General features: G+C 39.7%; 1 protein-coding gene across 1 annotated transcript; it reads left to right on the top strand.

Moving 5' to 3' along the window:
* Window positions 1-2300: 2300 nt before the first annotated feature.
* On the top strand, window positions 2301-13425 carry celf3a (cugbp, Elav-like family member 3a). Its single transcript, XM_053334361.1, has 11 exons — window positions 2301-2349; window positions 4002-4130; window positions 4817-4896; window positions 5603-5746; window positions 6557-6701; window positions 7887-8036; window positions 8303-8362; window positions 8860-8964; window positions 10085-10228; window positions 10382-10514; window positions 13296-13425. Exons 1-10 carry the CDS (start codon window positions 2301-2303, stop codon window positions 10507-10509), a joined length of 1134 nt encoding a protein of 377 aa, XP_053190336.1. The 3' UTR covers window positions 10510-10514; window positions 13296-13425.
* Window positions 13426-14335: the final 910 nt, after the last annotated feature.

The raw sequence follows: 14335 nt of genomic DNA, 5'->3' as shown, positions 1-14335 counted from the left end.
TGGATAGAAAATAGTCTAAAGTAAAACTGCTCATGACTATTTAATCAATTATTTACTAATATATGTTTAAAGTTGCCTTCTTTGCTTTCATACATTCTCTTTTTGATAAATTAATAATAATAAAAAAATACCTCAAGGCACTTTTTCACATGTTCTCTCCATAAAATACATGAAGAATAAACAAGCTGAGAGTATTGTGGATCAAATAAATGTGACACAAAGAGAGACAAATCTACTAGATCGTTTTTTTTTTTTAAGCGAGAAATATGTATTAACATGGACTGGATGACTCACTACTTCTAAAATATCTCTTTCTACAGTCGTGCACGTTCAAAAACACGCAGCGACATAAAAGAGTATAAATGAAGATTAAGAATAAAGCAAAAAGTCTTATTTGCTGTTTCAAACACTTAAAAAGAAGTGAATAGACAGTTCAAATGTTTCTTCTCTGTGAGACTGTGTCGTATATGTCAGTCAACAAGTAGCACTGCACACTGTAGTTGTTGCACTCACCATGCATTAGTGCATAGCATAAGAACAGATTGGTATCTTGGTAAATAGTGGACATGAGAAAGTGAATGGAAGCTTTTATAAGAACATAAGAGATCATTGTGGAGAGCTTTTATCCAAAGCCCCTTACAATTCTATAAGTACATGAGCTTTTTTATCTCATGGGGCCCATACTGAGGAGTGAAGATGAAACGTAGTAGAATATACTTTAAAGGTATATTACTATTCACTAATTGCATGAGCAGACGCCACATATTCTTGACTGATTGGAGGATGGTTCGGAGGCTCTTTCACCTCCTCCGTCTACTCTATCGTCCTATTAATTGGTGCAATCAATTGGATGCTCTCACTGAGGAGACACGGGGGCCTTTCTGCAGCAGGTGTTTCAGCCGGTGATGTGGACACTTGGGGCGGGCATGCAGGTTCCTGGTGGTGGTGGTGGTGGTGGTGGTGGTGGTGGTGCAGCGCAATCGTGGCGTCAATCAATAGTGTCTCCTGGTGACTGATCACAGCGGATTAATCAGTGACACAGGATCAGTGACTGGCTGAAATGTCACCAGCTCCATAATTAAGACCTTCATTAAGCCACAGTTAACAGAGTGTCACTCTGCTGCTCTCACCCTAACTCCTCACCAACATCACCCGCCCCTCCCCTTCACACACACACACACACACACACACACACGCACACACACACACACACACACACACACACACACACACACACACACACACACACATCCCCCCACCTCCATCCTTTCCTCCATATGCTCCTCAATCCCTCTCAATCCCACCCTTCTCCCTTTTGGCCCTCTCTTGTTCCTTCTTTTCTTCATTTCATTCAGCACCTCCTTTCACCTTTTTTTCTTTTTCTCTTGCTCTATACATTTGAAAGACAAGGCGCAGAGGCACTGATGTGTGCACAATTTCATATAGGAGGTTTCTTATAAATAATGGGGATGACAATTATAGAGGGGTGAAGGGGGGAAAAAATGGCGTTTCAGCGGCTTGTCTTTTGATGAATTATGAAAAGGTCGCTTAATCCCTCTCTGTGTTGTGTGTGCTCTCCTTTTTCTTTTACATTCCTTGTTTTTTTTTTCCTCTCAAATATTATTCCTTCCTCTCTAACCCGTCATGTCTCTCAGTCTTTCTCTCTCTGTCTCTGCTTTTCTGTCAGGCTCAGAATCTCTCACTACTCTGACGCTGTGTGCTCCTGTAATCCAGATTAGCCGGCGACTGTTCTTAATCTTATCACTTCCCCAATCCCGCGTGGGTGTGTGCCTTTCCTGGTTTTGTGTGATAGGGGGGGAGAAGGAGCGATAGACGGCAGGATTAGAGCAGATTCTGAGAGAGACTCAGAGAGAAGAGGACGTAGAAAGAGAGAGAGAGAGAGAGAGAGAGAGAGAGAGAGAGAGAGAGAGTACAAGTCTGTGTGAATGTAATATCACACATATCAGTGTCAGCTGCGGTCTGCTGGAGTAGAGTTGACACAAAAAAAAGAAAAAGAAAGAAAAGGAAGGAGGGAAATTAGTGGCTGAATGTTGGAGGCTGGTGCACATGACACCAACATCCTTACATGAACACGTGTCACTATCTCGTCATATTACAGAGTATTAAAACCATTTATATGAAGTCGGTAGATATGAATGTTATCCTTTGCAATTTAGAAGACACTAATGGCACTAATGGGCACATTTGGATTGATTAATAGTCACTTTTTAACACATTTTATACATTTCTTATATTCCTTGTACTCATGCTGTTTCTGTTACAAACCTCTTTCTTAACAGATGAACCGTCCAATCCAGGTGAAGCCGGCGGACAGCGAGAGCAGAGGGGGTAAGAGAGACACACCTGCCCCCGACCCTGCAACACAACACCTGTCCAAACAAGAGCAACCTCACTGTGCAAACCGCCAAACCTGCCAATCTTAACGAGTCATTCAGTCTTACATCCACTCCTACGCCATTTGTTTGAATTTTTTAATTAAAGTACATTTCCGGTTACTGAGTGCAGTTTCTGAGCACATGACCATATCTGATCACGCCATCAGAATTAATATCAGTTGATTTAAGGGGAAGAAGTCTCTAGAAACTGGCTGATTTATACATGAAACACATAAGATTTTATCATTCCACTGGCGGATGATTGTGTTAATTAAAACTATGGTTTCAGGACTCAGTAGCAAATTGATTGAGTCACCTGTTAAGATGAATTTTGCCACATTTAATCAGTTCATCATTTTAAACATTTGTGAGCACAGCATTTAATTCAGACTTAAAGGATTATGTTTCTGCATGTTTTTTTGCCATATTTTGTACAACTCATACACCACTGTCAACCATTTTCCAATGTATACTCTCAATTAGAAAGCGACTTGCACACTGGCTTTAAGCACGGTAGGTACTCCACAGTAAGCATACTAGGTTTTTATTTTTGCTCAAATGCAGGTTTAAGATGGGACTGATCATAAGACTCTGCCTGTACAGCGTTCTTTGTGGTGGTGGTAGACAAGCTATTAGAGCTAGTACACAAGAAATGATCAAATTCTCCTTTTCACAGCATCCTTGACTTCTAATAGACCTTTTTTTTCACAGAGAATATTTTGACGTTTTGCAGTAAGAAGAGCACAGGTGTAAATAATTCAATTAATGATGGCTTCAGTTCCACTTTCGCACTATCATGGCTTACTGGGACACTTTAATAGAATTGAGTCATTGTTAATGTTATTAGTAGCAGCTGTGCTTTTCCTGCTAAGCCAAGTCAAAATGTCTGGTGTGGAAAAAGTCCCATAGTTTCTGACAATGTAGACAATGTATCTTTGGCAGCTATAGCTCTCAAATCCACCACATTAACTTAACAAGCAGAGTTTTCTTATCAGTCTACATTTTTAACTAAAATATCATGTAACAAAGCATTAAAGGTAATGTCACGTTCACTAGGATTGATTTCGTAACTCAAGCCAACATCACATTATTTTCATAGCTTCCTAAAAATGAATGTGAAACAAATGGCTGCCTGGATGACTGAGGGGGAAAAAATCAATGAAAATCTGTAAAACTATCTTTTGCAGTAGTCGTGTGCGATAATGTGAGGTGTACGCAATTTGTAGTGAATGAGCTAAAAACATGCAGAAACACGAGTCTGATCCTACACAGACTGGGACAGACGGAGCAGCTTCTCTGACAAAACAGAGGGTGACAAACATTTGAGTCACCGCCAGATGCTGTTTGTTTGTTGTGATGTTCATGCTACTGCACTCTGGTGGCGCTCTCAGGTATAGCAGGCCAGTCCAGCTTGTGGATTTGTAGAAAACTGCTTATCATACTCCCATTTCTACATTATTCATGCATGTGCACATGGTGACCTGGCATTACTCCCACTTTTTCCACTGCTTGTATCACCTCTTTCATGAATCTTCTTTAATCCTACGCTATCTTCACATTATGCTGTTTTCTCCCTCCCATCTTTGACGATCTCCTTCCCCTTAGAAGACAGGAAGCTGTTTGTGGGTATGCTGGGAAAACAGCAGACGGACACCGATGTGAGAAAGATGTTCGAGCCTTTCGGCAGCATAGAAGAGTGCACGGTGCTCCGCGGGCCTGATGGCACCAGCAAAGGTAATGTCAAATCATGAGCCTGAGAAGGACACACACTCCACCAGGGGGGGAAAAATAACCAGGGTAACTAAACTTAACCCTCCACAGCCTCCAAAACACAGATAATTATTGCAACTAGGGGCCAGGTCCTGACTGTAAAAGTGACATTGACTTTGTTTTACTGTTCAGAGTTTTTTTGTTTTTTTTTAATCCAGCCCTGAGAATCAAGCCTTCAGCATTTTACCACCAAGTGGATGTAAATTACTATTGTCAGCAACAACAATGCTAATGATATTTGCCATGTAAATCAAAGTCCGGTGACAGTTCAAACACAGACGTGAGATTTTTCTGCGTTTGTTGCATGAGGCATGACTAATGGCGCAATAGGTTTTATGGGTCATGGCTAATGATGCGTTTGGTGGTTTACGGGCTGTGATTCATGAAGCAATGAATGTTTTGTGGACCATGTTTAATGATGCCACAGTAACTGATGAAGCACTAGATGTAAGATGGCTCCTAATGTATTTTTAAAGGGAAGTAATTTCTGTATACAGTGTGTGTGTGTGTGTGTGTGTGTGTGTGTGTGTGTGTGTGTGTGTGTGTGTGTGCGTGTGCGTGTGCGTGAGTTTGTGTGTGTGTGTGTGTTTGGGAGAGAGAGAGAGAGAGAGAGAGTGAGGCCACATTTAATGGTGTGTCATTTCATGTAGGGTGTGCATTTGTAAAGTTCCAGAGCAACGCAGAGGCCCAGGCCGCCATCAACGCTCTGCATGGGAGTCGTACTTTACCAGTGAGTCCACGCTGACACACACACACACACACACACACACACACACACACACACTATGAGGCTGTACCCAATTGCACTTACACACACACAGTCACACATGTACTCAAATAAATACACTCAGATGCTCCAAATCCAGCTATTTAAGACACTCAACCTGGTGACTCAGCTAATAGTCACCACTTCTGTCCCCCCTCCTCCACACCCACACATACACACACACACGGACGGACACACACACACACGCACAGACACACGTTTTTGTGAAATGTGCTCCTTTCTCTTTTTCTGCTTTAGGTGATTTTCAGTGTGATTTTGTGTAGGTCGAATAATTAAAAGAACAACTAACTTTATGTGACAAACAGTTTTTTAATGATATTTTATGTGGGGGGTTTTTATATATATATGTTTTATTGTTGTCTGGTAACCTACAAAATATGTCATGTTTTGCATTATAACTTTTTTTTGAAGTAGAGTATAGAGCTGACAGTCTAGAGCTGACAAGAAAGGAGAGAAGAGAGAGGAGGGAGGACTCACAACAAAGATCCCTGGCCAGACTTGAACCAGAGACGTAGTGATTACATTCTCACTGTATTAGATCCAAGAAGCCACAAGGACATTATTATCTCTTATATGGTGATATTTTCTCTGATGTCGAGATGTGAAAAAGTGTCAGAGAGATGGAGTATATTCCTCATTTCCTCCACAGGGCGCCTCGTCCAGTCTGGTAGTGAAGTTTGCCGATTCGGAGAAGGAGCGAGGGCTCCGGCGGATGCAGCAGGTGGCCTCTCAGCTGGGAGTCATCAGTCCTATGACCCTGCACCTCGGGGCTTACAACGCCTACACACAGGCCGTGAGGATCACACACACACACGCAGACACATACACACCTTTGGAAACACACACTCAGTTTAGAAAGAAATACAGTTAGTTAGTTCATCTCATGTGGCCCCTCCCTCATGAGATTATGAGATAAAACATGAATCTTCCTGTAATACATATATGAAGCATTTACAGAAGCTTGAGGGATAAGAAAAGAGTATTGTATTTGACTAGATGTGTTTCATGTGGTTCTAATAGAAATGATTTAATGTCAATTTCATTATTTTAATTAGAAAAATGACAAACTACAATTTAAAGTAAAGCCAGTTTACCCACTCATCTTTGCTAATTGACCGTTCAGTGCGAATGGTTTCAGATATGGCTCATTTACAGATGTTCAATTTGAGGTCTGACAATATTTTTACTCTGTAATGGACTAAACTTCATCAAAAAAAAAGGAGTCATTACCAAATCGTAACTACATGTGGTTGCTCTCACCTTGCAGCTGAGACCAGGAATACATTATTTATTTAAAGAGCAATTATTAGTCTGATTTGGCTTTAATGACTGACTGTGGAGACGATAAAGAGTCTGCACCGGTCTGCAAAAACAGGTCATCAAGGACAGTTAGCCTGTGTCACGTTGCAGTGTCCAGAGATGTGGCCTTCATATATATTGACTCCTGATTGAGGCTCAGACCGGAGCCATTGCAATTTTATTAAACATGTTCGATTTTTATGACTGGAATCTGGTCCGATGTGAATGTGACTTTGTTCTTTCCCCCCATCTCTCCCCCAATCTTCCTCCTCCTCTCTCCTCTCTCAACCTCCTCATCCTCCAGCTGATGCAGCAGCAGGCCCTGGTGGCGCAGTCGGCCTACCTCTCTCCTGTTGCCACGGTGGCGGCGGTTCAGATGCAGCAGCTCGCCGCCCTCAACCCCAGCAGCATCATTGCCACGCCGATCGCATCCATCACCCCCTCCTCAGGTAATGAGAGGCAGAGATGTCTGGCCCGGCCTGCCCTGATTAGATTTCTGCTTGAAATATGAGGACAGATACACAATGAGAGGTGGACCTGAGAGGACAAAATAACAAACATCTAGTTTTTTTTCTAAGTCTGTCATGATTTAAGGCAGAAATGAGAGTAATATGGTGACTGAGTTAGACTATCTGTACCCTGCATGTACTTGATTGTCTATATTATAGCCCAGTTAATACTGTATTTTTGATTTTGATACCAATATTGATATTTGAGAGTTTAAAAAGAAGATAATAGCCAATATTAGGCTCTCTTAAAGTAGACATTTTACAGTCAAAATATAAACTTGTCAATGTTCTCTGGTCAAAAACTACCTCAAACATACATTTTTCATTTATATATGAATGTGAAAAAGTCTTAGGAATGCTTTCAAAAATAATACCCGAGATAGTTTTTACTTATCAATTAACTTCATACAAAGTTCAGTTAATAGAAGAAACGTAAATTAAATCAATATTTGGTGTGGGCACAGTACTGGGCAGGCTGGTTGTCACTGTATCTTGGAGAAGTTGCCACAGTTCTTCTTCCTCCATGGATTTTGTTGTCTCAGCTGCTTCAGTCTCTTCATGTAATCCCAGACTGACTCCATGATGTTGAGATCAGGGCTCAGTGGGGGCCGTGCCATCTGTTGCAGGACTGCTTGCTCTGCTTGTCTCTGAAGATAGTTCTTTATGACTCTGGCTGCATGTTTGGGGTCGTTGTCATGCTGCAGAATAAATTTGAGACCGATCAGACGCCTCCCTGATGGTATTACATTACGGATAAGAGTCTAAACATCTAAAGGGCCTAAAACTTTTGCCCAGCACTAAATCTACATTAAGCATAAGATTTATTGGCCTGGCTAGTTTCCTGGTTGGCTCCATACTTTGACTGCAGTAATCTATTTTGATTAGCTTTTAAAATCCAATTCACTGCTAAATCTATGGTCTATACTATATAATGTAATAAATAACAATTATCATCAGCATTACTTATGTGTTGTCCCAAAATCACTGACTTACTCTGACAAAGCAGCCAAAACACTCAGTATTCATCATTTTTAATTTAGAATGAAACAAAGATCAGCAAATGATTACTATGTTTAATAATTACCTTTTTTCTTGCTGTAAATTCAGTGTGTATCCCGTTTGCAGGTACCAGCACTCCACCCTCCATGGCAGCCACACCTGTTCCTGCTCTGCCTCCGCCTATCGCAGTGAACAGCTATGCCTCTGTGCCAGCTCCGCCCAACGGTCAATCAGCAACAGAGGCCCTGTACACCAACGGGGCTCATGCCTATCAAGGTACAACTATAACATCCCACACAGCAGCTAATAATGGCTTCTCTTTTTTTATTTATTTTTTTGACATGAAGGATATCTCCACAGATTCACAGGCTTCCTGCTTGGATGTGCAACAGTGAGAGTCTAATTAAGAGGAAATGAAATGAAACTAAAGCATTAAATGTTATTTGGAGCGTGCTGATGTGCCCCAAATAGCATTTAGGATGTCTTTTTTCCCCCCCCCTGTGCATATAGCAGTTGGTGACAATGTGTTTACTGTGTCACAGCTCAGTCTCCTGTCCTGGACCCCCTGCAGCAAGCTTACACAGGCATGCAGCACTACACAGGTGAGGCTGAGTTTCACATTTATTTATAGGATTGCATTGCTAATACTGATAATGATGCTGCAGAGGACATTTCAGGTGTCAACATTTATCTGAGAAAAAGAAAGTTCACAAAATTGAATTCTGCCATCTGTGGTAAATATATATTGGAATGCTGGACCTCCCAACCCCCCCATTTTTCACACTTTTTATGTAACATAATGGGATATAGCAACATCACTTTTGCAAACCCCGACTAACCAACACTGCATGTGTGAATAGAAATTTATATCCAATAAGAAAACATGCACATATTTCAAAATGTAAATAATCTGCAGTACTTATAGAATGAGTCACATATCACAAACTGTATGCAAAACCTTACCCAGTTTTAGCATATCTGTAGGTGGGAATGCAGCTCTGTCAGATGTTGATTTAAAGGAGAAAAAAAAAAGGTTAGTTTGCATTGCTCTGCCTGCCTCAGCTCTGCTCTTTGCTCACCTGTTCCTCCTCTCTTTCAGCCACCTACCCTGCTGCCTACAGCCTGGTGGGACAGCCATTCCCCCATCAGCCCACACTGGTGGCTCAGCAACCGCAGCAACCGCAGCAGCTGCAGCAACGAGAAGGTAAACTCAAAAGAGCTATCTACAAATGTGGAGTAATCACCGCCGTATCTTAAAAAAACATACCAGTGGTTTTGTAGGTTTCAGCTCATTGGTCACAAATCATACAAATCACAATCAGTCTACATCAGAGATAATCATTTTGCAAACAAAGCTGCTGTGTTTAAAAGGCTGAACATGGTTTTTTCTTACTTTTATCATTTGGTTTCCATTGATTGATACAGAAATGTATTAGTAGACTTTTGGAACCTGCTTCAGTCATATAATCTGTCACAGTAAACACTAAGTATACATTATCTAAAAACACTAAACTAAACTATATAACCTATATAACTATTATTATCAGCTAATCTATCCTTTTGTTTTGATTATTTGATTCTTTAGTCTATACAATGTCAGAAAATAGTAAAACTGTCCATCACAATCTCTCCCAGAGCCTAAGATGACATCCTCAGACTTCTTTGTTTGTCTGACCAACAATCTAAAAAAAACCCAAAACCGAGAAAATCAGCAAATCCTCACAGTGGAGAAGCTGAAAGCAGAGAATATTTTTAGTTTTTTTAAATTGGAATTTGACCTCCAGGAAAATTGTCATTATTTTCATACCTACATTCTCTAATGCAGAGCAGGCCTTTGCAATCATTATGTACTTAACTGCCAGGTAACACAAATGGATACAAACTTGTATGCATGCATCAGAAAATAGTCAGCAAAAAGTGTAAAGTACAATATTTATGATTTGTTGTTAAGAAGCTTCCACTTATATACACACTGGTGCAGCTTCAGTATGACATGAAAAGATATTTTTCCTCACATCATCTGAGGTGTCATATTGAATTTGTAGAAAACAGATTTGAGGTATGCATCTCTTTGTTAGTTTGCAGCTTTTTTCTGGTATTCTCTGGTTGTAGTTTTCAATGTCTTTCAGTTATCATGTCATCGTTGTATTTAGAAAATAACTAAAGTAACTCATATATAAAATGTGCAAATTTTCACATGCTTGCTCAACATTGCAGATTTCACTGACTGCCTGACCTGTCGTGTCTGTCTTGTCTTATTTTGTCTTGTCCTGTCGTGTCTTGTCATGTCTGTGTTGTCGTGGCTCTCCTCTGTTTGCACACAGGACCCGAGGGCTGTAACATCTTCATCTACCACCTGCCACAGGAGTTCACCGACTCCGAGATACTGCAGATGTTCCTGCCCTTTGGAAACGTCATCTCTGCCAAGGTCTTTGTTGACCGTGCTACCAACCAGAGCAAATGCTTCGGTGAGTGACGGTGAAGAAGACGTCAGTGGTGTTTTAGGGACTATTTTCACCATCTTTACTGCCCCATTGTTCCAGAAATGTTGATGCTTTGCCCTACTATAAGAGCTTTTCTTTCATTTTCTCTCTCTCTCTCTCTGCTTATTTTCTGCTCAGGCTTTGTGAGTTTTGACAACCCGTCCAGCGCCCAGACTGCCATCCAGGCCATGAATGGCTTCCAAATTGGCATGAAGAGACTGAAGGTGCAGCTGAAGAGGCCCAAGGATGCCAACAGACCATACTGAAGGAGGTGAGTTGTATTGACACATAGTATTGGCTTGGGGGAAGGGATTGATAGACAGCTGGAAAGAGTCTGGAAGTTAAAGAGACAGAGTGGATGTAATTGGGAGCTCAGTACTTAAATGGCTGTCTTTCATGTGGAACTGAAGAAGTCAATAACCCTACAGTAAATTAACTTTAACGAGGTGGCAGCACACTAAAAATACCATCGGTCTGAAATAAATTACAAGGGTCAGAAGATACCTGTGTTGTTTAAAAGTGGCTCCTCCTTTTTTTTGTGTTCAGCAATTAGCGACAATTTAATGGAGAAGTTCAAATGTTCTGTCTAACCAGTGTTCTGTCGCAGGGTTGAATGCAACTACTGTCCGTCATTAATTTTTGTTTTACTTTTCATTTATTGTTTTTGTGCTGTGCCATATGCCATTTTTCCTGAAAAAAACATCACACCACTCTCAAGACTGTCCCGTCCATACATATATCGTGGAGACGTGCGTCGCTATGGCTACGGTTGCCTAGCAACCGCAAAAAACCTCCCCCTTCCTTCTCACTGCGTTGTAAGTTAATTGGCCTGTGTTGGTTGCTGTGGCGATATTGCCTGTGATGGTTGCCATTAGCAATTTTTATTTTGGGCCGTTGCCTTGATTCACCATGCTCAACTGCATGGCGGGTTACTGTGGCGACCATGAACTGTGTTTGGTGCGTTGTGAGTTTCCTGTTATTATTTTGTCCTGGTTTTAATCCTTGCAAACACTGATCAATAACTGTCACTTTACCTCAGCATCTGTAAGTAATTGATTATCATGACATGCTGTTTTTTTTTAAAGTCCTCTAAAAGCTTAAATGCTAAGAGCTAAATTAGTCCATCAAATATGGATATATTCAAATTTTTTCCTTTTAGGCTTTTTGATTTTTTGATTAGTTTCCTTTTTGTTTGTCTGTCATGATTATCATTCTTACATATCCCCTTTGTTTAGTTGGTTGGTGTGGTAGTTTTCGGTGAGTGCGGGGGTTTTGTTTGGTTGTAACTCAATTCCAAGTGACTTTGTGCCTGAACTTTGTTTGGTTTTTGTGAGACTGAATCTGTACTGAACGTGTCCCTGTAAGATGTTGACAAGATAGTATTTGTGTACGACTGACTGTGTGTGTTTCTGTCTGTACGCCCGAATGGGAGACGAAGACATGGTGTGTGCTGCATTTATGTTTGTGCGAGTGTTTTTGCACTGAGTAGATGTGGAAAATATTTATATTTTTATGTTTGTGTGTAAGTGAATGTGTGTGTGTGTGCGTGCGTGTGTGTGTGTGTGTGTGCGTGCGTGTGTGTGTGTGCGTGTTGTACCAACTGAGACACTAACCTTAATCTAGAAGGTTTTGGGTAAAGCTGTTTGGTTCCTGTGACACGTGCTGCTGGCTGAGGAACTATATTCCTCTGTAGAAATTCTGGGACAACAAATACACAACAATAATAACCAAAAAATACTCATAGTGTTCAAATAACATGTCCAAAAATGTTCACTTCATATTTATAAAATGTGTCTCATGCAAAGTAGCAAAGGGTATCTGCAGGTCATTAATAAGTGTGAAACAGTAAGAAATGATGAAGGCCTTAAAAACCTCTGAGATTAAATGTTTTACTTCCTATAAATATTTCAAGTTTGAAGATGTTTCTGGCCTTGAATGAAACACAAATATACAAAGTTTGAATCCATTTTAGTCTCAAAACTACCTAGACTAATAATAACCAAAACTCTGCTGCTACAAACCAATTTTGGTTGTTTCATTTGATTTTAAAACCCCTTAACATACAGTTGATCTGTTATGTAGCATTAATGTGATATAGTAATTAATTAAATTGTTTTTAATATGTGGTATTATTGCCTGTAATTGAATTTTTGTTACATTAACTTCAGTTATATGTTGTTTTCCATTAAGATTCATTGTTTTTATGCAGCATTAAATGGGAATACTGCAGATTTCTTGCACATCATGTTAGACAGGTCTCCCTTAAATTCATCCTGACATGTTTGGAAATGTTCGTATATCTAAAATTAGAGTTAGTATTTGAAATAAAGTGGGTTTGAGCAAAGTTTGGCTGCACAGCATGACTTTGTAATGACTGGCTTTCAGCAGACCGCCGCATGTTAAGGGGCTTTTAATATTTATAAGGGACAGAGGATTCAGGTTTCGTACTCTGACACACTATTTATCTTAAATTTAGCTAAAACAGAAAGTAAAAAAAGGTCTGAAAAAGTCTCAAATACATTTTTTTCTTTCTGGTATCTGCAGATGCCCTGTTTGCTGTTAAACTATCTGACGGACGATTAGATTTCACTTTTAAAAAAGAAAATGCTGAATCTGAAATTTCACCTTCCTGAGAGACTACAGTTTGGTGAATGACATGATTTTGAATATTATTAGAATAAATGTAAGATAATCTCCAAAACTTGGAGAGTTGATCCCCACCAGAATTCCTACTGTGCATGTTCTGAATTAATTTGCCTGTCAAAAAAAAAAAAAAAAGAAAAGAAAAGATGACAATCTATTTTCCAAGAACGTGCATACACTTGCAGCAGTATGACTGTCACTGTTTGAGTTGCATGGACACTAGTTGATTACTGAGACTCCCCTGAGGCATCAGTGCAAGCAGTGTGTATTACAGACACCACTCCACTTCCAAAGACTGCAATGTATGAATGTTTTATTTCTCTAATTTGGTTTAAAAATGTGCTCTGCTCTTTTTTCCCCCCATCTTTCTCTTTTTCTTCTCTCTTTCTCCTCTCTTCTTTGACTCCAGGAAAACCTAAGAGTTCAATCAAGAAAAACCACTTGGGATGTCCCCAGCCTTTTTTGGTTGTTTGACCAACCGCATAGCACAGGAGCAACACTTCACAAAAAGCAGTATCACATGTATGCGCTTAACTAAACAACAGCAGCAGCAGTTATATCAACAATAAAACACGTCAGACAGAATCAGCACCCGCAATATCAGAAGTGCTCCAGAGTTCCTATCATTCCACAGCTGGATTCATTTATATTATGTACATACTCTATTGTCGGCAACAAGATCTACATGTTAAGAAAAAAGCATATCACTGATGTTATTCTACTGAACAGGGTTCTACTGTATAGTGTGATTTGTGGTCTATGGCGTTAACAAAAGGCCAGTCTACACAGTTGGAGGGAAAAGAAAATACTATTCTGTATGATTACCATTGGTAATATTGTTATGTAGAGTTAGTTTTATTATTTATACGTAAATTAAAAAAACATGGGGTAATTAAACTGGAAGAGAAACGGATTTCCTCTCACTGTACATACCTTGGTTTTAAAAATGGAGTTAAAAAGGACTTAAAAACTTCACGAGTTAAGATTCTCTGCTGCCACTACTTTTCAAATTAACAAAGCGGAAGGAAGGGCTGGGAATTTTTCTATCTTGATTTTTTACGTTTAATTTATTTGGTAATCAATTTGACGACGGGGAGAGACGTGACAATTCCTTTTTTAATTTAAGAAAAGAAAAAAAGAGGATTCCTGTGGTCTTCAAGACAATGAACACACTTATTATAGAGTTTTTAATTACATAAATGTACCTATGGAAGTAAAAAAAAAACGACAACATAATGTTTCTTTATTTATTCTCTACAATCGCTGTTTTAAAACATATGTCTTTAAAAGAAAATAAAGTACAATTTAGAAAAAAAAATGTGTGAACTGTGTGCTTATCATGTGATTTACCTGAAGAATGACTTTTTGTTTTTGGTTGAACTTGTTTGAACAGATAAAATATTGTCTCAGTGTTCGACCATTAATGAGCAATTCAGGAGGGTTTGCTGC

Source organism: Scomber japonicus, chromosome 15 (genome assembly GCF_027409825.1).
Source record: "Scomber japonicus isolate fScoJap1 chromosome 15, fScoJap1.pri, whole genome shotgun sequence".
NCBI lineage: Eukaryota > Metazoa > Chordata > Actinopteri > Scombriformes > Scombridae > Scomber > Scomber japonicus.
Note: the sequence above shows the minus strand (reverse complement) of the source record. Positions and strands in the feature narration are given on the sequence as shown.

Coding starts and splice junctions, on each gene's coding strand:
- celf3a (XM_053334361.1), top strand. CDS start 2,301: ATGAACCGTCCAATCCAGGTGAAGCCGGCGGACAGCGAGAGCAGAGGG. Junction 4,897..5,602: donor ATGGGAGTCGTACTTTACCA/GTGAGTCCACGC, acceptor TTTCCTCCACAG/GGCGCCTCGTCCAGTCTGGT. Junction 5,747..6,556: donor ACAACGCCTACACACAGGCC/GTGAGGATCACA, acceptor CTCATCCTCCAG/CTGATGCAGCAGCAGGCCCT.